The sequence below is a fragment of the Hippoglossus hippoglossus genome, chromosome 21, assembly GCF_009819705.1.
Source record: "Hippoglossus hippoglossus isolate fHipHip1 chromosome 21, fHipHip1.pri, whole genome shotgun sequence".
NCBI lineage: Eukaryota > Metazoa > Chordata > Actinopteri > Pleuronectiformes > Pleuronectidae > Hippoglossus > Hippoglossus hippoglossus.
In genome coordinates, this window is record NC_047171.1 from 10,920,700 (window position 1) to 10,944,719 (window position 24,020).

General features: G+C 41.1%; 1 protein-coding gene across 4 annotated transcripts in view; it reads left to right on the plus strand.

Moving 5' to 3' along the window:
• Positions 1–51: 51 nt before the first annotated feature.
• Positions 52–24,020, plus strand: part of LOC117754776 (protein FAM126B-like) — a 52,439-nt gene continuing 28,470 nt past the window's right edge. For 2 of the 4 annotated variants that reach the window (XM_034574001.1, XM_034574000.1), the window contains exons 1-5: positions 54–261; positions 15,194–15,278; positions 19,541–19,617; positions 21,682–21,783; positions 23,290–23,469. In XM_034574001.1, the coding sequence (XP_034429892.1) occupies positions 19,567–19,617; positions 21,682–21,783; positions 23,290–23,469 (333 nt within the window). In that variant the 5' untranslated portion in view covers positions 54–261; positions 15,194–15,278; positions 19,541–19,566. Of the gene's footprint in view, positions 266–15,193; positions 15,279–19,540; positions 19,618–21,681; positions 21,784–23,289; positions 23,470–24,020 lie in introns of all 4 variants that reach the window. The other 2 variants (XM_034574002.1, XM_034574003.1) reach the window with 2 other exon arrangements.

Below are 24,020 nucleotides of genomic sequence, written 5' to 3' on the forward strand. Positions count from 1 at the left end.
TTTTCCGATAGTCGTGAATGCACCACGGCTGCTCCTCCTGCCTCCTGCGTATCACAGCAGCGTCCTCACTTCCGCTCGGCCTGACCAATCGCGTGGCTCCGTGGCTCAGCAGCAGCGTTGCAGTGTGGGGGATCATACGCGGAGAGAGAGGGAGCGACTGGAGGGGAGAGACTCGACCTGGGTGACCGCTCTGGACGAACAGCACCCCCGCTTCCCCCCGACACACTCACCGGCAGACCAGCATCACCAGCCTCGGTCCGGGTGAGTGTTTTACTCGTAACCGGCCAACACACTCATGTAGTCGCAGGGGTCGGTGGCTGCTGCTGAGTTGGAACATCATCAGAACTGTTGTGTTGATGTGAACGTAGACCCCGCGGCGAGGAGGCTCCAGCGGGCTGCTCAGCGCGCCCACACGGGCGATTGAGTGTCACCGGAGCCGCACGGCGGACGCCTCGGCTCCGGTGGGGTGACTCGTCCCGGCCTAGTCACGACCTAGTCTCGACCGGTGGGAAACCGGGGGGGATGCTCGCCCGCCGCGGACACGCTAGCGGCATGCGAGCCGAGCTAAAGGTGGCTAGCGTTGACGTCCAGGTTGAGGCTTCGTGGCAGTGTCCTCACAGACGTTAGCTAGCGGTGAACCAGCCGGCTAACGGAGCTGCGCACACACGTCCAGAGAACACGTTAGCCGTAGTTTGACTCAGCCCCCACACATTTCACCCTGAAAACACACACAGTATTTACACCGTGACACGTTGTAAGTGAACTCAACAAAAAAACGCTGCAGCTTGTCGCTACTAAAGGACACGTTACTTTAAAAAATGATGGGCGGAAATGTACCTTGCAGTCAGGTTTCTTTTATAACTTTTTATTTGTACCACAAGAAAAACTAATGTTTATCTCATGTAAGTAGAGATTTAAAGGTTCAGTTTTTCAGAATTTAGTGGTGAAGTTGCAGCTGGACACCCCTCACCTCACCCCCCTCTTCCAAACATGAGACAGAACCTAAGCCTTCAGTTGTCATACAAAACTCAAAAGGTGTTTAGATTGTCCAGTTTGGATGACTGCAAAAAAAACATGGCAGCCTCCGTAGAGAGGACCCCCTCCAGATGTAAATATAAAGGGTCCATTCTAGGGTAAAGAACACTACAATTCATACAATTTAGATGATACACACTAGTGAAAACATCTCTAGGATTATTTTATGTTCACTTTCTGCCAATAGATCCCTTTCACCTAAATCTTACACACTGGACCTTTTTAAGGGTTGGTTGATCATTCATGTAGTCTTGTATAACAAAATGAGCTTGTCTGTCACCTAGGTCATTGACTTGTGTGATTATTTTAGTAAGTAATCATCATCACACCATGTCTGAGAGTTTGCAGCTCTAACATAGTGATTCAAATAACCACCACATACGTATGGCTATGTATAAGAATATGTGCATGTCCAATAACTTGTGCCGTACTCTGTTAATTCACCTAATTGATGCGCCATCAGTTGAGCAGCATCAAGCTCGGAGCCTGGTGTTTCTTTAGCATTTCAAACAAGAAATTTCAGGCGGGAAGCTATTTCCTTGAATGGTGCCTTTTATACCTGCACTATTTGGCTAAATACAAGGTCTCACTCTTTGCCCCATAGACTTGATTTAAAGATGGGCGACATAACAGCCCCTGATCGTTACTGCGCAGACTCTGGCTCCAGATTACGCCATCGGCACAAGCTTGTTGTGTTCATATCCAGGATATTCAGTTTTGTAAAAAGAAGTAGATATGCCTTGCCCATGCAGTTTTCAATGAACTATGCTTGTACAGATCAGTGAGTTACTCTAGACTAGAGCTGCAATTTCATTATCGATCCAATTGATTAATCGATGAATCATCTGCTCTAGACCAGTTATTAATTGCTGAAAGTGGCCAGCAAACCACAGTCCTTACAACAGCAACACGTCTAAAGATGGTTTTGGACATGAACTCCAGAAAATATCCCATACATTGGGTCCGGGCATTTTCCTGAGTTTGCCTTTTACATTTGAAACATGCAGCAGGAGATTCCCAGAGTCTTGTATTATTATTGTTATAGTATTGAGCATGATGGGTAAACTCAAATCATGGCATCATGGGCTACCGCTACAGCTGAAGATCCAGATAATTCCACGCCATCTGCTTCTCATCCTCAATCGTCTCCTCCTCCCCTGTGCTGTCTTTTCCACTGTGTGTTTTGGGACTAAGCTATCATCAGAGCTGTGGTCTATTTTAGACAGAAACTCCATTTACCCACTTAATCTGTGTCTCTTTCTCCAGGACTTGAGTTTACTTTATTGCTCAGTGCAACAAATGGTAGCTTATCAAGAAGAAGGACACGAGGCTTAAAAATGTATCAGATCATTTTGTGAGTTGGTGAATGGAGCAGTATACTGTAGTTAAGGGGGTAAGTGCTGTAAAATACAGTTACCTTGCGTAATAGTTTCAAAGGGGTTTCATGAGAGGCAGAGGTCAACTCTTGTAAACTCTTAGGCCAGTATCTGAGCTGACTAACAGTGTATAGCATTGGTATTTGTTGGTCACACATCTGCAGCAGCTTTGAGCTGATTAAGACATCTCCCAACCAAAACAAATCTAACCACGAACCGTGTTGAGCCAGAGAGTTTGTTGCCTCCCTCCCACCTATGGTGATGCACACGCCTAGGGGATCAGAGCTGTAATTAGCCTGCCATGGATTAACAGTGGGGACTATTTTCCACTGTACTCGCTCCCACAGAGCCAAAGGATCACACAAGCAGCAAGCCCTCTGCCCTTCCTCTTCTTCCAATAGAAAATAAATTGGATTTAAATGCCCATATTTTTCCCTTTTAAGGCCAGCCAAATGAGAAACTTCATAGTTCTTCCCAGAGAGTTTGGACATTCAGCATCTCTGAAACTGATCATGACATTTTGCTTCATTTGTTGTCATTCAGCATCAAACCAAAATTCTTAACCTACCCAAAAGTCACTCATGCCGTCATTCTAGTTGTGTTGCATGCAGACGGCCTTGAGAATCAGCTGGATATGTGGTTTGGCTGTGGTGCTGCTGACACTCTGCTCTGCCAGGTATGAGGTCTGTCTGTGATGCACAGTACACACCCCCTTTCCCCTCGCCTCCACATGCTGAGTGCCTTGTCTCTCTGTTGGCCAAACATGAGTTCATACTGTTCCTCTGGGGGCTCCGGGAGGCGGAGCAGCATGACGCAAGTACTCTCCTGCTTGAAAATTAACTAATTGCAAGGTTTATTACACTTCCAATATATATTAGTAATTTCTTGAGGGCTGGGTATCACCACTGTTTTCCCAAATCGATCCGATTCACAAGATTTCGACTTGATTCCCGATTAGATTTATTATCGATTCAGTTAAGGATATTTAATTTTACAATACCAATTTTGCTTCGATATGAAAGAAATTCTGAGAGAACTAAAGCTGTAAACTGTGCAAGAAAACCTCTAACATGGTTAGAGGTTTTGTTGGACAATATTTTGTCCCAGAAATTATAGCGATAAATTATATTATTGTCGTCATTGTGAAACCATTTTAAACCACTGGTGTAATGATAATATTATAGCATAATCATGCAAGTTCACCCTTTCAAAGAGCAATACACTGCAAGAGCAGTGTCTTGTGAACTCTTGAGCAGATCAAACAAAGTAAACTTCAGTACTCTCCAGGTCCTAATAACTTCTGATGAGAGTTGGTGTTTATTCTTAAAGTGTAAAGCGAGCACAGGTCAGTGGGGGAGTGTGGAGGGAGGACAACCAGACAGGAGACTCTGACATGGTATAAACCAACCGCTTATTCTGCTCTGATCCTGAATCAGCGGCTCTAATCTTTTTGCATCAGCAGTCCATAGTGGAAACCCTGTATTCACACTTTTTTTTTGCCACAGTTTACTTATCCTTATTCACCGCCTCCCCTCTCTGCCTCACTGCCCTTGTGTCAGTGTATGACTAGGGGCGGGGCCTGTGTGTGTGTGTGAGTGTAAACTCATGAGATGAGTAAGAGACAGGACTCGCTAAAATACATTTTCCAGATTATTTTTCATCATGATTCATACTTTATTCCCTTGAAAAAACGTTAAAGATGTCAAAGAAAATGCCCCATCTCGCAATGTAGAAAAAATATCTGAAGATCTTTGTCTAGATCTGTGCCAAAATTTAAAGGGTTTCTTGGTGCATGTTCCATCCTTCCACCAAGTTTTGTTGAAATCCGCTCAGTAGTTTTTGCGTAATCCTTCTGAAAACCCGACCAACCAAAAAAAATGAACAGACAGGGTAAGAAATGCCAGTGTATCAATATTTAAAAAGAGGAACTAATCTAGAATATTATCAGTTATTTACCAAACCAGTTATTTATCAAATTCATTAGTTAAACTTTTAATTTGACATGTGAAATGAGGATTACTTGTGATTACATTGTAAGATTTTAAAACAATATTATTTATGAATTTGGCCTTTGCTGCTAAACTCAGGTGCCATCATCAGAGTGTTGGTGTCGCTGGACGTGTGACTGTTTTGATTAGGTTAGATTAACTGTATTACCCCTTGGGGGAAATGGCTTGTTCCCATGGGAGTGGTGAACAGGTCTGTCATTGTTTTGCTGTACGCACTGGTTGATTTTTAGTTTGCCACAGACTTTCACCCCCTTCAGTTCATTTCAGAGAGTGCTCTGTTTGCCACCCTTCATTATTAAAACAATGCTGTGTTGGCAGACCAAGTAGTTAACCTTTAATACACAATTCTGGACTGAACGCAATGAATAGACACATTATTGCAGATATTTCAGGCAAATTCAAATACTCTGTTGATAATAAATGAAGAAAGAGTTCAAGCTATAATTTTTAATGTTGAATGTAATGAGATGTTATAAGGCAAACTACAAGAATGAACTTACAATGATACACAGTCTCATGATAATGCATATTTCAAGATATATTATGTCTTTTTCCTACAGCTACATCAGTGTCATCAGATACTAAACAGAAAACCTCACCCATTAATTCATCTGCGGTTTCTTGAAAAGACATTATGCAGACAAAATAAGAAACATTACTTGCCCATCAGGAAGGAACACACTGAACCAAATGCATTGCGCACACTTTTAAGTCGACTCCTGTGGTTTCCCCTATCTCAACCAGATAACACTTTGTCAACAAACAAAAATCAAGAGCTCACATCTGTTGATTTTACAAGCTGTGACTATTAAATTTGTTATGAGAAAGCCAACTGTTTTTTACAACAGTCCCATTGCCATTATGTCACAGTACATATTTGCATCTTTAAATAACTCAATCTGTCAATACAGACATTTTATGCATGGTGCTAAAACAAAAATTGATTAATTGAATTAATATACACATCTTCCTCCTCCTTTCTACTTAAATTTGATCTCCTTCATGTTGCCGGCCGAGAGTCAGCAGTAAATTTCACACGGCTCGTTAGACACTGTCAGTCGGTTCATAAACAAACAACATGGTGTTAATCACGTTGTCATATTATTACTAAGGCAATACATGTTGAATTCAGCGCTGTACTTTTTAATTTGCCAAAACTGGCCGTTCTGGAGAATGTTGGTTTTGCTGATTCGCATAAAATCTAACTGGTTTAAGTTCTTACACTGGACTTGGTGGGCAAAACAGGTAATCAATACATCACTATTGTCTAGCTCGATTTCCAACAAATATACAAAGCACAGAAATATTAATGAAAATGATTTACAGTGAAAGATAAGCTGCAAATCTTTATTGGACATGCTGGAGCCTGCCAATGTTTGTCACTTAACTGCTTAATAAATAACCAACTCTACTGCTCTGTGAGACTGAACTAAAAGAATGTGTGGAAGAAATGGATTTAGGTGTAAACATTTTTCAAGACCTTATCTCTCCTCAGAATTAATAGTCATGTCTCTGTTTATACCACCTAAAATATTTCTTTAAAGTGTAATACCAGTATTGTTCTTATTTAAAACTGTTATTTACACAAAAAAAGCAGTTGAACCAGACAGGACTAAGGCTCAATTGACATACAACCTGCAACTGCAGCACTTGAAAAGTAAACGTCACATCCTGCTGTTGACCTCAACACAGTTTGCAAGAAACTGAAAGGCACCTGAACTTCAACCGCTGTTATACTGGGTATTAGAGTGTCTGTCTTTGGAGGGGAAACACAAGCTCAGTATCATAATGTGGCAGAATGGTTTACGTGTGTAAGCTTTGATAATACTGAAAGTCATCATCTATTCACAGCCACTGCTCTCTGCTGGGCTGTACCTTACCGTCAGTCAGCTCTCTGCTCTCCTGCTCGGTTTGTTGGTCACGACTCAGCACTTGTGTGAAGTTGAGCGGATGCCAAAGCCTGGTGGATTCCAGGAGACTTTGAATTGTTGCCAGTAATTTGTTTTCGTGATATGGTGGAAAAGACAGCGAAGGAAAGTGGAGGCTTTTGCTGAAGCAAGCTGTGAGATATGTTCGCTGTAGAAATGTGCCTGGTAACAAATGTATTAAGTAAAGGTTTAGGAACAAGAGGAAGGAGGATTTTTCTCTTTAAGTGTGCAACTTAGACAATCAAATACAGACAGTTAAAAGCCGGCCAGAAGCCTCAAAGCAACAGTTTGCATTGCATAATTCAATGTTTTCGGTGTCTTGGTTTAAAAATACTTAGCAGGACTGAGTGATTGATTGGCAGAGGAAAGTCTGGCCAGGGCTCCGTGGCTAATGCTTATTAACTTGGCAGCCGTTTTTATCAAAACTCCATCATTGTCCAGCTAGTGTAATGTCTTTACATCTGCTGCAGTGCAAAGGATGTAGATAAAATGTTGCCCACATTATTGCTGTTGTCTGTGTTGCAGGAAACGATTTGATTTAATAATTATTATGTGTCTCTGGGGTGGGAGGAAGTTGAGAGGCCAGGCTCTTTGGCTTGATGTTCATGGTATTCAGCAATTTTGCAGGGCCCTCAGCAACTGAGGTGGCTGTGTAGTAATCCAGCCCCTCTCCTTCTCTGTTTTTTCCTCGGCTGATCCTCTGGTCATGATGACTGTGGCCTGTGGGCAGTCCAGTGGTCTTGGCATGTCACAAAAAGCCAAAGGTGGCCCATTGCTTGGAGACTGCTGATCGGCTTATATGGCAGTACGGCACATAACTCTACCTCCATTCCTTTTAACTGAAATGCGTAGCTTACACACACACAATAACACACACACAATAACACACACACACACACATCATGCACACATTGTCGGCCGCACTCAGTTGTGAATTAATGGCCACGTGTCTGTATTTTGAACTGTCGGTAAACTTCTGACTGCCAAGGTTTTCATAAAAACAATCCCCACCACCTCATGGCTCTTTGTTTACTCTGCATATTGGGCACACTTGTTCATTCCAATGCTCTCATGCCCATTCGAGTGACTGGTGTGGGAATGTGGACAGCTAAAGTGGAACTGCTTTAGTTGCCTGCCTGCTGAGGACGGTGAAAAATTAATGCTTTTTTGGGGGGGGGGCAATCCCCTGGGCAATCCCCTGGGCAATTCCCTGGGCAATGGCACCTTTCTCCTGGTGCTGTCGATGACCAGTGAGAGAATGTCCCAATCTCAAGGTGAACGAAAGCAGTAAAGTGCGTTGCGTATTACTCTGCTATAAAGCATAGTCTGGAAGTGCTTACCACTGCCTGACAAAGTTTACAGATAACTTTGCTTTGAGAAGTTTACTGTGCATAACTGAACCACTGCTGCTCTACTGACGTTGAGTCCTTTTTGGCTCCAGCTCCTCATCGGCCATGCTGCTGGCTCACTCACGATGAATTGTTTTGCAAATACGTCATTCATGAAAGTGACCCTGTGTAAAAGAAGCTATAATTCGGCCAATCAGTCATTCATGTCATTTAGCAATTATGTGTAGGTGAGGTTACTCTGGGTCTTTTTGGAGAGCCTCAACACAGCGAGAGTGTTCATCCGGTCTGTAGATTTGTATACACACAACATTTGCATTGAAAACATTTGCATGCCTCAGTTTGAGGAGCAGAGAGGACAGAACCCAGAGACTCTTGGCATTCACCTGTGCTGTTGTTTATTGTGACTCACCCTGGCTAATTGGTGGAACCCTCTGTGTCTGCGTGCTTGCTTAGTTACAGCGTGTGCCCATCCCAACACGTCTGGTCCTGCAGCTGCAGCAGAGCTAATTTTAGCCCAGGATGTGTGTACGCCTCAGTTCCCCTAGCCTAGCCTATAGGAGATGAAGAGAGGATAAGGGAGATGGAGTAGCCAATTTTTCACTGTCTTTCTCTCTTCCATTATCTGCAGCTATACTTTTCTTTTTCTTTTTCTCTTTCTCTCTTACTATTATTAACTGTAGTATCTTTGTGTGCCTATAGAGTATTTTTGCATTTCTGTCCACGTGTCCTAAGGGCACTATTGATCTGCACAGGAACATGTTGACTTCAGTGAATGTTGCCTGCCTGTTTGTGACCTTACTGACCAAAGTCCTTGTTCTCAGTTGGTGTCTCACTGAGGTGTGTGTGTGTGGGCGGGCCTGTCCTCTGCTCTATCTCTATACCTGCATATCATTTTGAATAGAAAACCATGCAACAGGGTTTTTTCCCCCTCAGTGTTGTATCTGCTATAAATAAACTCAATTCTATTCATGTGCTGACAGCCAACTACTCCACTGCTGAGTGGTCGGTTCTTGTTACGATTCAGAGAGGCACAGGGATGAAGATTACAGCAGTCTAGTTCACTGTGGTTAGGTATTAGAGAGAGAGAGAGTGTGTGTGTGTGTGTGTGTGTGTGTGTGTGTGTGTGTGTGTGTGTGTGTGTGTGTGTGTGTGTGTGTGTGTGTGTGTGTGTGTGTGTGTGTGTGTGTGTGTGTGTGTGTGTGTGTGTGTGTGTGTGTGTGTTATAAAAGTTTGATTACCAGGTTTTGGTTCCCTTTGTGTGTAGTTTTGATGATGAACAGCATCTATTATAACAATGTGAGCATGATGATAGAGATGTGTGTGTGTGGAATAATTTATGACAAAACATATCTAGAATTGCATTGATTACACAGACAGGGGATCACGTCATTGAGGAATCCTATCTTTCATGTGTGCAAAAAGCGTTTTCATTTTTAAAATTAATATTAATTGTTATTTACAAATCTACATTTTAACAATCAGATGCATAAACATATTAATATATCCAATAGTTAAGATTAATGTTTATGTTGGAATATTGCCTTCATTATGTCTGGCTACTCCATATCTTTTTGGAAAGACAGTGGTCTTGAACCTGCCCCATATTGTAAACCTTACTTTATTCAGTCATATAGTCTTAACTTAAGTGAAAAGTACAACATATTTAAACTAGACAATATTTGCATTGAATCCCTCTGACCTGGTGTTCTGACCTTCTGTTTGAAAAAGTCAAAAGCAAAGAAAACAGGAAACACCAAATGTCATCGTTGGATATTTACTTTGTCATGGTCACATGGGCCAAACTTAAAGGAAAAGTCGTGGTGCAAACAGAACAGGGACAAACCATGCTCAAGTTCAATAATTCATGGCCAACTAAGTTAAGCTGACCTTGAAAAAATCTCCAGTGTTGGACCGTTGAAACCAGGCACTGCTCATTTAGGGCAGAGAGAAGATGAGACGGACAAACACACATACACAGACAGTACATGTGAACTCTGTCTTTTGGTAAGTTTTTTTTTTTCATTCCTTGATGCAAATTATCAGCTTACTTTGGCATTTGTCACTATCGCAAAGAGCTTAATTTTAATTTCATCATGATAGTTGTTTTTTTTCTTTGACTTCCATTATATCTAAAAGCTCTACCCACTTTGACTTTACATGTGAAGGAAGTATTTTCCTCTACCGTGAGTAAACCTCTATAAATGTTAAAAAAGACCTGTCTATAACAACAGGTAAAGCAACTACCGAAACCTAACCTACAAACTACCTTGATAATTGTTAATTGCTTGACCCCTGTCTTGTATTGTTATATACCACATGAGATAGTTGCTTAATCTAATCATAATGGCAAAGTTCAAGCCACCTCCTCACTAAGTACTTTTATTTTCTCAGTGTTGAAAGATGAAAATAGATTTTAAAAAAGGCACACCTGGATCTTCCCTTAGCTATGATGTGTTAGCAAGGTGAAGACCAACTTTTGAGATTCTCTCCAGCAGCAACAGACTATCTTTGCAGTACTGGCTGGCATCAGGTGTTCACGGCACCTTATGCCAAAAGACAGGGACATTGCCACTCTGTTGAATGTCGACAAGCTCCTTCAGCTACTATGACCTCACTGATGCCCTCGCCTCTGAGAAACAGGTCCCACTTTCCTTGCTCATAGTAGTAGAGTTTATAGGCAGCGAAATTCTCACTGAGCAAGCTGCAGACAACACACTCACCACACAGATGAAGAAAGCATTGAGTGATGACTTGCTAGAAGTGAAATACACTGAGCGGGTTGCTGCACACCTCCTGCTTTGGATGCCCGATTTATGAAAAGCTTTTGTAAAAACCGGGATGACACTATTGATGCGTGCGTGGAAGAAGCTGTGGATTTAGCAACAGCAGTGTATTCATGCAGACAACAGCCTCGAGCAGAAAGGGTAGAAAATGAGATAGGAGAGGGAAGAAGCAGCACCACGTCCTCTTATAGGAGAGAGAGAGAGAGAAGTCTGGGTTGGCACAGCCAATCACTTCATCCGGGCAGAACAAAGTGACCTCAGGAAATGAAAACCTCTATGAAAAGGTGCTGAGGTAATGTACATCTTCCTCCCATTGATACTGACCGTCTTGCTTGGTGTAAAATGCAGCCTGAAGGAAAAAGCCTCCTCGTAAATATCCCAGGAAGTGCCTCTGTATTCTTGACAGGCCTATTTACCCATACCTCCTATTAATAAATTTAAAAATAAACATTTCAACTTTAATAGCTGAGATAAAACGTTTTGTGAAAAACCATGTAGAGTAACTTGATACCATGTGACTGCTTCATTCATACCTTGAAGAATGGATTTGAGGTCACAGTGACCTTGAGCTTTGACCACCAAATTCTAATCAGTTAGACCAAGTGAATGTTTGTGCCACATTTGAAGAAATCCCCTCCAGGTTTTCTGGACCGAATTACAGCGCCAGAGGCATACAAAGTGACACCACATAATCTGGCCTTGCTAAAACTATCCAAGCTTAGATATCCTTAGATGCCCTACATTGCAAATAGAGTTTTCAGAATTACATTTTAAGCGATAACAAACCTAAAATAAAAACTAAGTAGCCTTCAAGAGCAGCAGGGATCGAAATCAGACTTGCTTTGAGAGAATCTTCTCACTCCTCCACTGCCAAAATCTCACACTAATCTCATGGCACGAGTTTGCAAAGCTGATGATTTGACCCACACAGAATTGTGTGTAGATAACAGTTTTGATCACAAATCCAATCCAGTTCCCAGTTGCATTTGAACTTAAACTAAATAAAAAACCTTCCAGTGGTTTTGAAGATGAGAAAAACAGTCTGTGTGATCGTACCACTTGTTTAGAGGACTTCAGCATGCAGTAATGTCTTTTACTTGAGAATTCAGGACATTTATTTACAGGATATTACTGCAACTCTAAAGTAATTAATTCAGTAGCCAAAACAACAAAACGGCATTGGAAAATCTGAAATTGTGCCCCCCTACAAAAGCTAATACAACCTCAGTGTGGAGTGGTTCATTTATCTTGGCTAACACAGGATGGTTTCCTTTCTACTGTAGCTTCTAACAGGAATGGATTAACTATTAAAATCTTTAGGTCTATCACCCCTTCCCTGAGCTGGGTGCGGCAGTGGTTACTTGGTCCTCTGTAACCTTGAGTTTGTTTAAACTGATTTAATCAGTCACTTATTCACAGATGATTGGATGTACGAGTCCTCTGTCTGTACTGAATGATGAGCATTGTGCGGTGCTTGGGGATACCTGCATTCAGTAGCCAGTAGATGTAAAACTCCAGCCACTAAGGAGGTAGATTGTAGATTGCTTGGTTTTACGTTGACTGTTGTTGCTAATAATGTGTCACCTGTTGGAAATACTTTCTTTTAGAGGCGTAATCAGTCGCAATGCAGCTTGCATCCTAAAATGATTGACAGCCAATGTCTAATTTAAGAAGATTGTATATGTTGACTGTAAGGTAAACACACGGTACACCGAACAGCAATGTGGGATTTGCATACAAGTGTGCGACTTGATTAGCATGCTTGCAGTGTTCGTCTGAGGGGTTGCACAGCATGGTGATTAGCGTGCTGCAGCTGCTGTTGGCCCTGTATGTCCTGGCAGCTGTTGGCAAAGGAGAGGATCAGCTGAGACTGTCCCTCAGTTAGAGTTAGGACTGTCACGTTTTCCCAAAAAATGTATCCTGTATTTTGATATACACGGTGCCCAAAGGATGAAACCCGATGGCTTTTGCGATCTTTACTTTACCCCTGACTCAGTTGTACTCAATGACTGACTCAGTTTCGTCATCCCTAAACTTCAGTGCTAATTAGCAAATGTCAATATGCCAATATTCTGAACTAGGATGCTGAACCTGAACAGTATATCTGCTTAACATCAGCATATTAATATCATGAGTATGTTTGCATGCTGAATTATTAATTTAGCTAAAAACACCATACCAAAGTAAAGGCTTCAAGCATGGCTGTTTCAATATCCCTGGCTCAGTCCATGGTTTGGATTAGATAATAATTAGACGATAAGATATTACTACAATATTTCTTATACTGAAACAGACTAACTATGTTACACAGCACTAATAATCCAAAAAGTATTAAAGCTGCAGTCCTGCAGTTAACCTTGTAAATAAAGATAAAGGTGTGTACATTTTGTTGAAAGTGTTTTAGAGATTGTGATGATAAACATTTAGTACTGCCTTTTAATATTCATGAAAGTTAGTTTTTGTTGAGTGTTGAAGCCTCTGACTTTAAATTCACAAAGGAACACATTGTGTGTTAACTGCTACATCTTGAAACTCACAAAATACAATTGTTGTCTCTGTTTCCACCTTGTGCACCGTTTAGCACATATCTAACAATGTCATTGTGATTTGGGGTTTGAAGTGCCGTAAACAGGATGGGTTGGCACTCTCCTAGTCCCTTGTGAGGCCCGCCACGGGACAATGAGCATTGAGGAAGAGCGACTCTTGAAGGAAAGTTTGCTTACTGTGATTCGCCAGGTCTCATTAGGTGTATGACATATTTAGCCAACAGTGGCGGCTGGCTGGAGAGTACTGTTGTTACTACACTCAAACACTGGGAAGAGATGGGTGCAGAGTGCTAAGGAATTACACTTTAGTCCCGTGGTACCGCTCCAGCTAATTATGCATTGTCGTTATCATGATGGATTGTCACCTCTCTTATTTCATATTCTATTCCTGTTAACTAGCTGTTTTTCTTATTCTTACTGTCGTTTTATAGTGATACTGTGGCTTTTGGGTTGGATCTGTGTAATGGGAAACTCTACCCCTTAGATTAGGTGTTAAGTTCCAAGCTCTTTGAGTAACACTGGAACAGCTGAATTGAAGGAAATTTACTTTTGTCCCTTACAGTTCAATCATTTTACCTTGTACCATATAATTTGAAGCACAAACAGTGTACTGTCACAATACAAAGACCAGTCCACTCCAGTTCAAATAATCTTGGTGTATTATATTTGACTGGTAATCTCTGAAATGTCCGCAGAGGCATTATGTCTTCAGATACCTCTTACTGACTGACTGACTTATTAATAATATCTAATACATTTATCAGACAAAATGTGGGAGGGGGTTATGAACAAGTAGTAATACATGTCTTTGCATATTTAACATTATTGTCTATACAGTTGTGACAAAAGATCTGGATTTTCTGGGAAATCAATTAAGGACCAATTAAGGATTTACTAATGTTAAAATAACAAAATGTTGTCAGTTTTCTGGTAACCCAATGGTATTTCATTACACTGATGCAAAAACCATATCAAAATCCAATATTGCCATTAGACAGCCCTATTCATTGACTTGCAACGTTGCCCACAACCGCCTAATATACCCAGAGAGCCAACATAAAATCTCCTTTTTATTGACTCACTGTATTTATCATGATGTCACCACTAGAGTAAGACTGAATGAAAATTCTATCATGAAGACTGAATGAGATACAGTGGATACCAAAATGAGATCAATCCCATTTAATGGAGATTCAATGTCCTATCATGTTCTGAAGAATTTGAAATATTTCCCTTTCAAACGTTTCTTTATTTCACGTTTACTGGATTTGATGAGTCACATAATGAGTTGGCTTTATCAGGCAAAGTAAAATAAACAGCTTTTAATAAATATGGAGTATATAGATCATTCTAGACTGATGGGACTTCTGCATGGTATTTTACTTGACTCTTTGTGATAAAGCACGAATGTGAGGGTCCTTCAGATAAACACACGGCTCTTATGAAAATACTTGACATCAAATGCCGTGCTCAGTGATGTGGCACCGTCTGCTTCTCAGGGACATGCAGCAGTGCAGAGCGACCTCTCGACAGCGTCTTCCTGTGTGTCACCGAAGCCTTGATTCATTCTGCCAGATACAGCAAATATGATGGGTGTGGATCCTCAGGATGCATTTTTAGCAGGCGACGGCAACAAGTTGGCCAGCTGACTGTTGCTATGCAACGATGGGGAACTTGACAATGTATTCCTTTTGCCATGACTCAAAATAACCTTCAAAAATGTGGGGTTTTTTTACATTTTTTTTTAAAGAAAATGCATTGTGAAACAAAAACTGCATGTTATTGTTTATGTTTTACATGACTGCTATTAAGCCTTCTCTACATCACGTTTTACTGTTCAAACTGCTTCTTTGGGTCTTGCTGTTTTTTTTATCCAGTAAATGTTTTCAGCTGCTTTGTTCATTGTCTTTACTGATTATTTACCATGTACTGTATGTTGTTTGCTTGCCATTTCCTTTCTCAACCTTATAAGATTCAAAAACATTATTTGAAATGTTGTCATGCTGGACACGTATATGTTTACCTGGTCAGAAATTACACTCAAACCTGGCAACGTAGTGTCCTGCACATGATGTTATATGATTGTAGTTTAACTTTTGTTTGATTTCTTATGGCAGTTGTAACCATGATCATATTACTAATAGATCGTGTTTCCTTGTTGTTGCAGGTGACCCTCAGTGAGTGACAAATGTGTGAGAAAGCAGAGAACCACTTTCCTCTCCCAGTGGAGATCTGAGTTCTGGGACACTGAGGTAAGTACAGGGATTTAACAACGTGCTTTCAAACTGCCTCATATTTAGTATTTTAGTGGTCCATGTACAGCTGAAATAATAAGTTCTTATTTTATATTTCCTATTTTGTCAGTGTCTCATAGTTTTTAACAGATTGTTCTTCCCTCCATAAATTCTCACATATGTCACATAGTCTGAAAGAGAGTCTTATTTTAAAGACAGGCCTTTATTTCTAATTTCCCCTGTTCCCAAGTTAATGTAAACTAAAAACCACCTCTATGTTTATGTTTTGTCTGGACAACGTGACGTCTCTGTAATGTCCCACTATTAATATTTAACTTCAGGGATATCAATCTGTCCATTTAGGAAGCACAAGTGATTGTGAATACGTTTCACCTGCTGGTGGCCACAGACAGTTGCTCTCTCCTCATCCTTCCTGACTGATCCTTGTCTAGTTTTGTGTTCTGCTAGTGTTCTTGTCACTACTGGTAGGATGAGGCGGTACCTGCAGCCCAATCAGGTTGCACAGGTAGTCCAGCTCCTCCCGGATGGCACATCCATACGTGCGGTCGCAAGAAGGTTTTCTGTGTCTCCTGCTTGGTGGTGGGTCAGTGATGGTCTGGGGAGGCATATCCTTGGAGGTTAGCACAGACCTCCATGTCAAAGCCAATGATACCCTCACTGCTGTTAGGTAGCGGGATGATCTCCTCAGTGCGATTGTAAGACCTTACGCGGGAGGAGATCCCCCAGGATACCATCCACGGACACATCAGCGGCATGCCTAGACGTTGTCGGGAGTGCATACACATTGAGTCACATTATCAGTTGCCGTGATGAAATTCACGCAAGTTGGATCAGCCTGTGATTTCAATTTTTTACTTAGATGTTCGGTGTGGTTTTGAATCCAACCCTCAATAGGTTGATTTGGTTTTCCATTGACCGTTATTACGTCAGTCTTTTCTCAACAAATTATACAATGTCCATCGGTAAAGATTTTCAACTTGAATAATTTGTTCATCAAGATCTGATGTGTGATTTAAGTGTTCCCTTAATTGTTTTGAGCTGGGTGAATTTTGAGCACTATCTCGAAGTGTAACAATGTTACCCTCACTCAATGTTATTATTCTGATATCTTATTAAGCTTATTAATGGGTTTAAATAAATTCTCTTCTCTTAAATTACATTTATTCAGGTCTTAAAAAGGTCTTAAAGAGCATTCAATTCGACTTTAAAAATGGTGCAAGAACCCTGGTTTATATAATCCGATTGGTTGACATTACCAGTTATGTAAAGTGTTACTCTGGAAGTGTGCTATTTATCAACCTGACTTATGCTTCCAGAAACCGCATATGGAATCGAAATGTGAGCTTTTGACAGTTTTTGACAATCCTTCCCCTGCTGATTTGATTGATGGATTGTTTTCTATTTAATGTTGCAGTGACAGTTTTTAGTTTAGTTTAGCACTTGGAAGGTTTCTCTCATACAGCACAGGTTGTTTTTTCTGTCTGCTTGATTTTGTCAGGTGTATATCTTTAATTCAGGCAATTAAATCAGAAGGAGCGCTCACCTAAAGCAATGTAGTGCTACAGACTTAGAGGATAGCAAGAAAATGTAACATCTTTTCTGAGAGCAAAAATAACCTAAATAGTTTTTCTGTAAAGGACATGTCTTGTTGGTGAATATTTGCCATTGCCTTAAAGTCACTTGACTACTGTTCCCATGGTAACTGATAAGCCTGCCCTGCCAGTGGTGAATTTCACTCCAGTGAGTCTTTGACAGTTTGACAAGCTAGGAGAAATGAATGAGTCAGCCTTTCGCGAAGAGCTGAACAAGCTTACTAAGTGGAGCCTTTCAATTCACACAGATTGTGTGCTGACACAAAAAGATTTCACTCGTTCAAATCTTCATCTCGGTGGAGCAGAGAATGTGATCTCTCTCTCTCCTCATGCCCAACAGCAAATCAGATATCCTTCTCCTCAAAGTCAGTTTTAAAACATTTTCAGGCTCATTATCATTATTTAGACAGCCGTGTATTATATTTTATATTATAGACAGAAAACAGCAAAAGGTAATTCTGGTACAATTTCGGTGTCACATTTTATGACAACTGATCAAAATACGTAGATCCTCTGAGGCCTTAGTGCTGGTGCGGATTTCCTCACCCATGATGTTTTGGGTGTGTAAGGAAGATTAAGTAGTGGTGTGTCAACACTATGGCGTATTGTGGGAGAGAGCTTTAGCACTGTACCCATGTACAGAGTTAAAACATTGTTTGGTGCTTTCAAAATGGAACAGTGTGCGAATGCTTCATAAGCAGCGATTGCTTAATCTGACTAAGTCTAGTGTGAGCATATTACCAGTTTTGCACATACAGCTTTTTACTCTTGAGAGTTTAATACGCCTTAAATAGCTGTCTGCATAATCTCCGTGGTCTGGGTTCAGTTCTGTAAACTTGCACATGTCAAAAAGTTAAGAAAGGACTCACCCAGATACAGCTGCAGTTGCAGTGAGTTTATTTACAACACTCTTCTGTCACATGGTGCGAGCCGTGGGAGCACATACTTTTGCCAAAGAGAGGAAACCAACTAAGAGCGAGGAGTGAATTGGTCAGATCATAGACTCTGACATAACACACGATCACTGCACTTCTGTGTGAGGGCTTGCGGTGATAAAACAGCTCATCACAAACCACTGTAGGGGAGATTCTGGATTTCCTTTGTCTTAACTGTGGCATCTAGACAAAAACATAAATGACAGTACAACTATCCTGATGGGGATGGGCAATACAGCCAAAATTCAATATAAAATAATAATCATGATAAATTTCACATTATATATGTAATAGTCCCTTAATTTATGATGAGCAAACTTTGCAGTCACATCCATCAGATTTTATAAAAATGACTTGAAATATTAAGTGGGATTCCACTTTGAATATATTGAGTTAGTCCAAATCCATTATCCCATCAAGTCAAAGCCACAACAACATACACAGCTTTTGACCCCAGGCCCCAGTGCTGTTGTATTTGAACACAGGTGACTGAAGTAGCACAGCATGTCACTTTAAAAGATTTTTTTACAATGGCACAATGTCCTTAGATAAGGCAGGGAACATGTTGAGGTTAGATGTTATGTTAATTGCTCTTACTGTCAGAAATGTTCTATTGAGTCCATGACTCATTCACCACATGGTGATTTGAGGTGTGAGTCAGGGTTTCTATTAATCTGAAGCCATGTATAGGCCAGCTGTGTGTACGTGGTCTTAAAGAAATCAATAGCAGCTCACAGGTTGTAAATTCTAGCTCAGGGTTGGTTGCATTGTCATTCAATATTTTTTGTCCATGTTGACTTTTTAGGCTTTTCACTGAGTAGATGAGAACAGATTTCCCTCAGCTCTGTAGCCTGCATAGAGCTGGCTGGTGCTTTTATCCTCTGCTTTTATCCGTACTAAAGGTTATTAATGGAGGCTCAGTCATGATAGTGTTTGGTGAAGGATTTTATTGTCAAACAGGAAGGATGAGCGGCTGTGGTGAGTGTTAAGGTACATCTACCTTTACATAAGAGTTGCTTGTTCCATTCTGGAAACTTTGCTCGCTGAGTGTCTTGCAAAATCACCTACTCCCCCAACACAAACACACACAAACGTGCGAACACGCTGAGGCACATGTGTCCGTTCATGGCAAATCTTCTATGGGATTATTAATGAGTATATTTTCCATTGGATGAGGAGAACTTGTTATTTTGGGCAGTTTGCTGAAGATATTTTTAGCTGCTGGATACAGAGAACAGGGCCAAGGATGACTGTGTTCCTGCAGCCCCAGATCATAATATGTTTAAAGAAACTAAAGACCGCCTTATCTCATCTCCTTTGATACATTATGAATATGAAAACTGGCACCAAAATTCTGATACTTGAGCTTTCTGTCATAGTAAAGTAGTTATTTAAAAAAATTTTTAATCGTATAAATTTGAGATGGAGCCGCTGTGGCGATGCCCTTTCGATATATTTGCACTCGATCAGTCACGAGTCAGTCTCAGCTGTCAACCATGATGTTTCACTCCATTTTTATAGCATCAAATAACTTATTAAAACCACACTTAGAGGAAAAATGACCACTTGAACAAACATCAGTTATAAGAACAATATAAAATGAAGGAAGCCATCTTTGAGAAAAAATTATTTAACATGGACTTGTACATGCTGTTCTCAAGGTTTCCGTGTTCCCTGCTCTCCTATTCATCCACTATATCTCCCATCTCCCATCTCTGTGTTCACGCTGCAGGCAGCCGGTGGGGGTCTCTGAGGAAGATGCTGGGTTCAGAGCGCGGTGTTGTAGAAGAATGGCTCTCAGAATTCAAGGTAAAGGCTCCCCTCTGTTCTCTCTGTTATGACTCATGTCATTTAAATGTGCGCCTGGAGTTTTTTATTTTTTCTTCAGATAAACCACCTTTAATATTTCAGTCCGTTTTGAAATCAGGATTAAAAAGTGTACTATGGAAGTGTGTACTATGGCCATTTCAGGACAGTCAAGACTCAGGGTCAGCTCTGCTTTCATTAGTTATTTGTACTTTGTCAATGTTAAAGCATTTATTTGTCTTTGGTTGTCTCACAAGTAGATATACTTTGCTGTCTATTATTATTTTCTGAATCATAGTCTCTATCATGCATAAAGAAAAACTGTTTTTTTCTTGCAGACATGTCAAGTTTACAGGCTGTTACAGTAAAACCTTAGTATGTTGTACACAACCAATAGGAAGGTCTGTGTATAGCACTTAGAAATAATGTAATCTTCTTTCTGTCAAGTGCTAATCACAAAGGAAACAGACAGAAAGCAATAATGCTGAGTCATTTTCACTTATTCATAACAGAAACTCAAACATGGTGAAATGATAACTGGTTTCCTGCTGTTTATTTTAACTCAACTGCAGTTGCTAAATGCAAAGTAAAACTTTTTGGATTTCACAAGGCTGATATATCAATTCAAATATTGATTCAAGCTCAGGTAACTGTTATTTGTAATATTAACACTACTGACAGAGTCCATCTTAGTAATTCAAAGCCATAAGTGAGTTACCGGAGCTCAGTACAAAGACATGTGAAACGCACAATCATGTTAAGGGAGTGTAGGTTGAATGTGAAAGGATACACGTGAATATTACAAATATTGACAGTTCCTCTTCAGGAAAAAAATCAGCTGGTCTGTTCATAATTCTGGTACATTCCATTTCAGGAAACTTGCAGGTGTTTCCAAAAACACAATCTTGTACAATGTTCTCTCCATTATACTCTTTCCTACATAGTGAAATACTGTACGGCTAAGATGCATGATGCAGCTCTTTTCTCCACTATATTTATGTATAGTGTCTATTTTTGACACTAGATTGCATCTCTGAAACATAAAATTAAGTACACAGCATGCAAGTTTAAACATAAGAATATTGTACATGTGGACGCTCCGTTTCTGAAACGTGGAGACTGGACACCAGAAGCCAGTGCTGCTGCATCCGGTGGACATCTGAGTTAAACACAGTTACACTAATCAAAGCGGGCTTGAGCCCAGAGTCTGAGATGTCCTGAAATTGCCAGAGTACATCAAGTATTTAAAAATCATCTCTGTGAGATGAGGGGAGTGCAAAAGAAAGATGAGCCACGGAGAGCAAATGCAGGAAGTGCATAGTGCGTTAGAAGCGGTGGCAAAAAAAATGAAACTATGAAAGAGAGAAAGAAGTGAGTATTATGAATAGTGAGGGAAATAGCTTAGTATGACTCATGGTACATTGTGTTCTGTCCTCAGATTGTCTGAGGCTGTGCTGCGAGTGTATCAGACTTCTGTCATCTGCACACAGACAAAACAGCCATGACCATTTTAAGGATTTCCATTCCGGATATTTGATACAGTCAGATATCATCACCCTGTGATACTCTGTGGCTTCTAGAAGTTATTTTCTGATGCTTTTCTTATGAGCGTATCCACTTTCACGTAATCTGCCCTATTGACTTTTCCCCACCTTCCCTAGAATGCTTTCACTCTGAATAAGCCTTTTTAAACAGTAGTTACAGAGTCAAAGTAAAAGCAGATGGTGAGGTGTCCTATAGACTTACAACAGACAAATGGATGGTTGTTGATCACTGATGTTTAGCTTAAATGCCCTGCACACTGTCACAGGTGTTTTCAGCTTGACTCTTAAATTACAGAAACAATCATTGCCGATCTTAGCACAGTTTCTACACACCTACACACACCTGAAAAATAGTTGAAGTGAAACCTGGTGATGTTTAAAAAAAAAATTCCCCTGCATTTAAACTTCTCTGGGTGTGAACTGGAAGTGAGCATTTTCGTTTTATAATACAAGGGGAAATTATGTATCGACCTTATGTTCAGTATCATCATTCTCAGCAAACCTTTTTTTCTCCTTGCGCCAGTCCTTACCAGAAACCCACATCCCCAGCTACGCCGGCAGCCTTCATCTGAAGAAGTCCCTGGTGTCAGCTCTCTACAGAGTCATCCAGGACCCCAACAATGAGGTGATACACAGAGAAAACACACACACACACACACACACACACACACACACACACACACACACACACACACACACACACACACACACACACACACACACAGACTCCCAAGTATGGCTGTTTTTAGCTCGAGGAAATGCGTTGCTCGTGACTCACATGACGTAGCCTCAGTTGGCAGTGAGCAAGAAACCGGCACACAGCTGTGTCCACAAGGTACACGTGCACATGGAAAATGCAAGCATGCAACGCTCTGGAAAGAGTGTGATGGACAGGCACAGTCACAGCGCCAGCTACGTCACCTGCGAGATGGCACACAGTGTTCCTTATAATCTCACGTACACACACACAGAGCACACAGACAGCTTAGAACATCTGCTGCCCACACTGGTAAAGCAACGTGCATACTCAAAGATACATCCACAAATATTGTATATAATCTCAGGTTATAATTAGTCATACTGCAACACACAAGCACCACAACGCCTATTTAAAGGAAGTAATGACACAGTTTTCCAGCAAAGGCTTGAGGCCCTCAACGGGACAGGACTTTAATTTCACTCTAATGATACAGTCGGTGCCTCCAATTCTCTTCTCCCCTATGTTACTCGCTCCTTCATGGTCGAATTTGGGTGTCAGGCAACCGGGGATATAAATTCCATTAGTGTTGTCAATCTGGCTGCACAAGCCCATTAATGATTGGACAAGTGATCCAGTGTGTGTGCGTGTGTGTGTGAGAGAGATAGAGAGGGGGGCTGGGATTGCAGAGCGTATTTGACTGCTGTGTTAGGCCGTTGTTTCGCTGATTACATGGAGGGTCAAATGTCTTGCCAAGTTCATTAAATGAGTTGCCGCTTATTTCAGGGTCAGCCACAGTACAACACACGATCCAGAGCAGTGCTGTGCGGGCACTCACTCCACTGACCCCTGGACAGTATAAACACATTGGCTCAGCCGGCTCCACTGAGACTACATTTGAGCAGACTTTCATTGTCGTGATTTATCCCCTCCGCTCCTGCGCACCTCCCACTACTGAGCAGCAGCAAAGCTTTCTTCCCTACAGTCCACCCGCCCCGTTATAATCAGGATGACATCCATTCATGCTTTCAAATGAGAGCTGCGAAGCAGAGATACTGTCTGAGGCTTGTCACTACGACAGGTTCCCGCTGAGACTAAAAGTTTTGCATATGAGTGAAAACAAGATTCTTTTCTGAGTATCATATATTTTTTTTAATACCATACGCATATATTAATGCTAATTTGATCCATTTGAAATAAAGATGACTTGATGATCATAGAGACTTTGTAATTTCTAAATTTCTCCAGGCACTTCCTCTCGATTAGTGAAAGACTTTACATTGTCTGTACATGTAAATGTGAGCGTGAATGGTTGTCTCTCTGTCTCTTGCCCAATGTCAGCTGGCTTTAGATCCAGCCCCACCATAGTGTATATTCTAGTAAGGTGTCAGACCTGTGCTAATTTGCATTCATGCGTTTCCTCCTCCTAACCAGCTGCTGGAGCCGGTGTGCCACCAGCTGTTTGAGCTGTACCGGAGCTCTGAAGACCGCCTGCGACGCTTCACCCTGCAGTTCCTGCCTGAGCTGGTGTGGGTATATCTGCGGCTCACGGCCAGCAGGGATCGTCAGAGCAATGGCTGCATTGAGGCGCTCCTCTTGGGCATCTACAACCTGGTAGGGGCATGACCTTTTTTAGAAGACATAGGTTTTGCTCTGTGAATATTAAATATGGTAGCTATGACATGTATTTTGTGCCAGTTTGTATCTATTTTAGGAGGGAGAGCAGCCACAGAGTTGCCGAAAATAAAACGGCAAAGAATAAGGGTTAGGGTAATATAGTCCTTATTTGAATGGACAATTTGTCCTCCAGAGAAACTGAGGGCCTGTTCATACCTGGTATTAACGTGTTTTCAAATAGACAGCTCTAAATGCAGGTGTGAATGCACCCAATCCACATTGGGATCCAAATGCTCAGACCACATTTACAGATTTGTAGGCTGCAAAGGGCCACTTTCTTCTAGAAGTGTGACTGTGTCCAGAACTGCATTTTTCTTTATGGATGAATGTACAGTAGGTGGAAATTATGTTTTAAGATAGAAGGAATACATGTCTAAGAACCATATCTAATATTTTGACTACATGAAGAGGAATCTGGGGGTCCTGGAGTTTTAAACTATTTCATGTGGGAAAAAACAGAATGTTGATTATATATTTAGACACAGGTG